The sequence below is a fragment of the Benincasa hispida genome, chromosome 6 (assembly GCF_027475165.1).
Source record: "Benincasa hispida cultivar pf3 chromosome 6, pf3_genome.v1.1, whole genome shotgun sequence".
Classification (NCBI taxonomy): domain Eukaryota; kingdom Viridiplantae; phylum Streptophyta; class Magnoliopsida; order Cucurbitales; family Cucurbitaceae; genus Benincasa; species Benincasa hispida.
Genome location: NC_143483.1, coordinates 15,186,845 through 15,193,596, shown reverse-complemented (window position 1 = coordinate 15,193,596; position 6,752 = coordinate 15,186,845). Strand labels below are relative to the sequence as shown.

The window sequence follows — 6,752 nt, the reverse complement described above, 5'->3', positions numbered from 1 at the left end:
ATTTTAATCAGTGGTTAAAAAACAAATAGGAGAATATATATAATACCTTGAGATGAAAATTAATGGCTAAAAGCCGCCACATGGCTGCCCATAAGAAAACAACCATACACAAAATTTGAAGGTAACATAATAAATCTTGGGAAAAAATATATATACTTTTTTAGACCATAAATTTCGGGTATAATTTCTATTTAATCCTTAAATATTAAAATGTTAAAATTTTTATTCTTGAGCTTTGAGTTTAATTTCTATTTGATCCTTAGACTTCAAAACGTTCTATTTTTTACCATTGAAGCTTTGAGTTTATTATTCATTTGGTCATAATATTTTAATATTTTATATTTTTACTTTCGAGCTTTTTCTAATGCTTATTTTCGTCTTTCACGTTTAACTTTTAATCGATTAATTTAAGATAACTAATTAATAGAAAATTATTTCAAATGGTAAAACTATTAAAAATATTTACAAGATATAGTAAAATTTTAGAACTATCAATGATAGACGTTGATAGTTCTAAAATTTTGCTATAATTTGTAAATATTTTAGTTCATTTTTCTATATTTAAGAACAACCCTTATTTAATTATACTTATTTTAGTTTTTTAAAATTAATTAATAGACATTAATACTAAGGAAAAAAAATGTGTATTTAGTACCAAATTAATTTTAAAAGTGTAAATCTTGAAACTTATGAATCACTACGGAAACAAAACATAAAATTCAACCTTTTATAATGTAAGGACGATCAAAATGAAAACTAAATTCAAAACTTAAGGGTCGAACTATAGTAATTTAAAATCTAAAGATGTTAGAAAATGTTATGTCATTGTCTATGTTACATTATATATATGTTGATTTTTTTTTTTTTTGACTAAAAAAGAATAAAACTTAATAATTGTGAGAGGCTCATAGGAGAATATAGAAATGAAGTGAGAAAATTTAGTGTTAGAGTAAATAAGCATAATGATGATGTTGAAGGTATGGAAGTTAATTTAGTAGAAATGATTAAGACATAATTTCTTAGTCAAAGATTGTTTGTCTCCTTGGCTCCACTCATTACCTAAAAGGAAAACCTCCAAAGCCACATGTCCTATATCTTCATCCCCTCTTTCTCACTTATCTCTTCCTTTGATTTAGGACACCCCACTCTCAAAATTTAGTAAAGTTGTAGTTCCTTCTCTAAAATTAAAAAAAAGTTTTGAGTATTTAATTAATTGATATAGTTCTTCGAATTATGATATACGTGAGACTTGTCTCTATTCAAATAGTTCGATATATGCTTATTCTTATAGGTTAAAAGTTTAAATCATCTTGCAATTTAGAGAAGATTAAAAAAAAATGGTTATAACAAGATAGTTGATCAACATATATAAAATCATCTTTTATGTCTCTTAATCCGTTTATATGTTAGAACCTAGCTCAATTGGTTAATAAAACATATACTCTCAACCAATAGATTAGAAGTTCGAATCTCTAATCTACTCTACACTTACAATTAATAAGCAATAAAGTATAAATAGCATCTCACTATTCACAAAAGCAATTTCCACATTCACTATTTATACATACTAAGATTAATTAATTATATAAAAAGAGAGACTTCTAAAAATGGGCAAGAATCTAACTTACATATGATTGAGCACATATGGAAGAACGTGAGGGCTTATAACCTAGAACAAAACACTCACACATTGGAATCTCTCTCTCTCTCAATATTTTTCCTTTCTTTTTTTCTTTTTATCTTTTTTCTTTTTTTCTTTTTTTAATTTTTTTCCTTTTTTTTTCTCCCATAGATGAAGATGAGAGATAAAGCTAAAAGAACCAAAGGACATAATAAAGCTAAAGCTGCCATGGAAACAGAGAGAACATCTTCACGCCTATGCATGTGCCCATCAACACACAAACATTAACTTAAAAGACCCTTCCTAACTTAGCTTGGAATTCCGAGCTCTTCTCTCTTTTTTTCCCCCTCTTTTTCTTCTTGGTTCGTCTATTTCTAGTTACTTATCCATCTATAATATAAAACAATAAGATCTCACATTAAAAAAAACGAAGAGAACTACACTTATTATAAGATAAAAAGGGTGAAACGAATCCGGAGAATTGGTGTGTTAGAGATTTTCTTGTTTTAGGTCATTTTTTCTTGATAATTTTAAGGTGGTTAGTAATGGATTAGTTAAATATATGGAGGTAATTAATGCTATGTGTTTGGATATTATGTTACATTGTTGATCCCAAAAGAAGATTAATTTTCATATGGTTTTAGAAAACCTAAGTAAAGAAAGAATAAATGAAAGTAATAATGAGAGTATATATATATATACACTTTGTGTGGGGGGAATAAAAGAAATCCAAAGGCAAGATTCCATTCAAAAAAGAATAAAATCTATAAGAACTAAATGATGGGAAATACTGACATCATAACCATGATGCAAAATTCCCAATCCCCCTTTTACTTTGGATTCACTTTTGTTTAAATACACATATAGTTTACAATCAACACAAGAAAGCAAGAGATGTAATAAAAACCAAACAAAAAGCTTAAGTGGTCAAGAGAAGGCCTTCTTCCTTTTTTTCTACTTTTGACCAATTTGAATAGTGTGTGTTTGTGCTCTTAGACTCCTTGCTCCCTTTTTGAACCCCAAAAAAAGAAAAAAAAAAAAAAACCCTCCTAAATACCACAAATTCTCCCTTTATTTATTATTTTTATTTTATTATAATTGTTTCTCGCTCGATTGAATCCGATATGATTAGATCTGAGATGCAAAGTTTTTGAATTACCCGTCTATCGGAAATCATTAAAGCCCGAAGCAAAGAAAACAACAAGTTACCATAAATTACATCCACAATCCAATTCGGAAGTCGGAGATGCAATATCTTCTGAATTGGAAAGAATCATTACAGTAAAATAATAACTATTGAAATGTCTTGAATTTGTTTGTTGGCGCTTCAAACAACCAAGTACGGGGATCTAAGGGCGACGCGCCCTAGTGGGGGTTCGGAGGCAACGCCTCCAAAACCTATTCAAAATTCGTATTCAGCATATTTATTTATTTGTAGTTATTTACGATTATGACCTTAGGGTTTAAAGTAGTGCGCTATATAAACTCTCTAACCCTAGAGGCGTTGTTATGATGTAAATTTTGAAAACATTCTCTCAAATAATATTGTTCTTCATCTGCCCGTGGATGTAGTTAACACACTGTTAGTGAACCACGTATATATGTGTGTCGATCTTCTCTATCTCTACGTTCATTTTTTGTGTTCTTTAACGTCGATTTCATAACAATAACAAAATCAGTAACTTAACGGGCTATACAAGTGATCAACCCTATTACAAACACGAGGTTAAAATGAGGAGACATACCCCAAAGGATACAAATTTAGGGTTTTAGGGGAGAATCTAAAAGGAAGAAAGGGCACAAATTTAGATGCATTCAAACTGCAGTTTCTTTTCAGGAAGCTGAAAAGAAAATCACACACCAAGCCAAAAAAAAAAATAAATAAACAAATAAACATTACCCAAAAATACGAAACTAAGCTTTCAGATGGGACTTCTGAGATTTTTCTAAAATGAACATTCTAAGATTTTGATAGCCTGAAAATCAAACACATGCATGTATCTAACATCTCGTTTTAATTACAAATTTGGTTCTTATAATTTGAAAAAAAAATTAGAATTTATTAATAAATTTTGGAATTTTTAACCTCTTTAGTCCGCATAATTATATACTGTAAGTTAAACCCTTTATAATTATATGCATTATTGGATACTCTACTTTTGCTTTTATCAACTTTGCTTCATTGACCAAAAGATCAAAGTGAGAGCGAAAAGAAAAAACATACATCTAAAAAGAGGAATGGGATCATCCATTCATTTCATTTCACAATGAGAATTAGGTCAGATAATATCAAACTTCACAACACATAATATAACAAAGTCCCTAATTAAAATCAAAACCCCACATAATTAAAATAAATGAAGAAAAGAATATATATATTAATAATAACAATGAAAACCCTCCACAACAAAAGTAGCTAAAATATTAACCCCTACAATACTCTAATATTTTGATCTCCCCCTTCATCAGAATTTTCTAAACCCCCCCACAAAGTATTTTTTTTTTTCTTGTTTCCTAATTTCTGAAATTTCATTCACCTTAATTTCTTCCCCATATCCATCTCTTGATGTTGTAATCACATGTTAGAGTTTGAAGCCTCAGTTTCTCAGCTGGCTTTCTCTCATTCTCTTTCAACCCCTGTAGTACAAATAAACAACAAAGGAAAAAAAAGGAAATACAAAAAAAGAAAATTAAAAATTAAACCCCAAAGTGTTAATTTTTTTTTTTTTTTTTTTTGGTAAAATGTTGGTAATTTGGTTCTAATTAAGATTAGGAATTAAAATTGAAACCCCAAATTACAAGAGATGAGTAGTGGAAGAAGTTGAATTGAAATGATCTGAAATTTGATCAGTACTCCATCCAATGTTCCCTGGTGTTGTTGTTGTTGTTGTTGTTGTTGTTGTTGTGGAATTCCAGAATTGATCTTCATTTGGTTGAATTCCAAGAAAATTTCTGGACAAATTGTTAATCCCTTGTGTGTCCTCCAAGATTTTCATACTATTATTATTGTTGTTGTTTATATTCTCCAACTGATGATTGAATAATCCACTCTCCAATAATGGCTTTGACAACCTATGGTAGTTTGAGAAATCAGCTGCTTGTTGTTGATGATGATCTTGATCAGCCATGAAATTTGAATAAATCCCATTTTGTTGATGTAAATTTGCAAAAAAGGGTATTTTCCATTGATGATGATCTGTAATTCCACTTGATAAAATTGAGGAGGGTGATTCAGATGGGAGTGAATTATTAGGGATTTGAAGGGCTTCAAAGTTTAAACCAAGGTTCCCAAAATCATTAAGATGGTGTAAATTTTGAGAAAAAAAAGGCAAATGGGTTGATGCAGGAGGAGGATGATGAGCTAATTGTTGGCTAATTATATCTGTTGTGCAACTATTTGATGACACTGTGCTTGTTGAAGTACTTGGAGATTTTGACCTATTATTGCTTCCTCCTCCTTTGCTACTTCTCTTGCTCGACCGCCGACACCCACCTCCGACCGGTACGTTCCTCATCGCTCCACCTCTCGTCCAGTACCGTCGACACGTCTTGCAAAAGTGGCGAGGTTGAGTGAGACTATAGTTATTGAAGTAACAAAACTTTGTGTTTGTTGATTCGCATCTAGGGCATTTTAACCCGGCTTCGGGGTGCGGTATCTTTGCCAACCTGGCTCGATCTGTCATTGACCCTGGTCTAATGGAGCCAGGTCCACCCCCACCTCCACCACCACCGCTACCACCACTGCCACCACCAGCTGGCGGTGCCGGAGGTGGAAGATGTTGAGCATTATTAGTCTCACAACCACTTCCTTGGAGGTGATTTGGTTGCTATATTGAGAGAGATAAAAAAGCATAAAAATCCCAAATAAAAAAGGTTTGGTATATTCAAGTAAAGATAGATATGAAAGAAAGAAAGCAAAATAAAGGGGAAGAATAGGGAATAAAATTGTTCTTTTCAATTTCTTGCTTTTGTAGTGAAGAAGCTATAGAGGAAAATCATGAAATTAATTAAACACCATACCTGAGAAGGCCAATTGGGAGGATCAAGAAACACAGGAACTGAAGAGAAAACCATGGAGGAGGATTATCAACACAAGAAATAAAAAATAAAAATAAAAATATTATCTTTAAAGGGAAAATAGAAATGAAAAACTTGGTGATGAAAAAGGAAAGGAAAGAAAAGAGAGATGAGGAGAGTTGAGTGGGAGAGAAGAAAGATAAAGGGAATGAGAGAATATATATATGGGAATGGAAGTTATAATATATGTTCCCTAATGTCTTTAGGGTTTTGAAGAGAGATAATATAGATAGAATAATATTTGGGTAAGTTTCTTATTCTTTAAGCTTCTTTTTTTTTTGGTAGTGTGTTGTTCCACTGTGGGCACTCAGACAGAATATAATAATAGAAATGGGAGGGTTTAGTTTGGCCATGCATGGTCATGGAGGACACAAAAAGAAACCCTAGTAGGGCAAAAAGAAAATCTCTTTATCCTCATTTTTCATTTTTAACAACCTACCTGTCTCTCTCTCTCACTCATTTCTAAAAATAAAACAAAAACACTTTATTATATATACAGCCAAATATCAAATATCAAACTACCCGTGATAGGCAAGAATAGACACTGATAGATGTCTATCAACATCAACAGTGATATTTTGTTATATTTGTAAATAATTTGACTCTATTTAAAAACAATCCATATATATAAGAGAAATATTTAGATGCGTCTCGAATAGCATCTATCTTTGTGCATCTCACCAAATTATCTAGTCATAGTTTATCATGTAGCAAATACTTTTTACTTTCTTTTTGAAATATTTTAATTCTTTTTTTATGTCTGTTGAGATTAAAATACATAAAAATGGGTGCATCTCATATTGTTCTATATATATTTAAGAGAGGATATATATATAAAAATAATATAATTAATAACAATAACAAAAGAAAAAGTTGAAGTTATGGTGGAATGGTCTTGAGTGGTAGTGTCACAATCTAATGTACCTTTGTTTCTCCTGTCTATTTCATCCTCAAATTTATTATTATTATATATATGTATGTTATTTATGATTTTTGCATGCCATTGGGTATTAAACCAATCCCATCCTAGTTTCTTTTCTTACCTTTTTTTTTC

The 6,752-nt window shown here is 30.8% G+C and overlaps 1 protein-coding gene across 2 annotated transcripts; it reads right to left on the bottom strand.

Annotated features, from left to right (window-relative positions):
* Positions 1–3,969: 3,969 nt before the first annotated feature.
* Positions 3,970–5,896, bottom strand: LOC120069869 (dof zinc finger protein DOF3.6-like). Of its 2 annotated transcripts, XM_039021682.2 has the most exons (3): positions 5,642–5,896; positions 4,421–5,448; positions 3,970–4,258 (listed from the first exon to the last, which is right to left on the bottom strand). In XM_039021682.2, exons 1-3 carry the CDS (start codon positions 5,693–5,695, stop codon positions 4,252–4,254), a joined length of 1,089 nt encoding a protein of 362 aa, XP_038877610.1. In that variant the 5' UTR covers positions 5,696–5,896; the 3' UTR covers positions 3,970–4,251. The 2 variants fall into 2 exon arrangements, with proteins under 2 accessions (XP_038877610.1, XP_038877611.1); XM_039021683.2 differs by having other exon boundaries at positions 4,204–5,448.
* Positions 5,897–6,752: the final 856 nt, after the last annotated feature.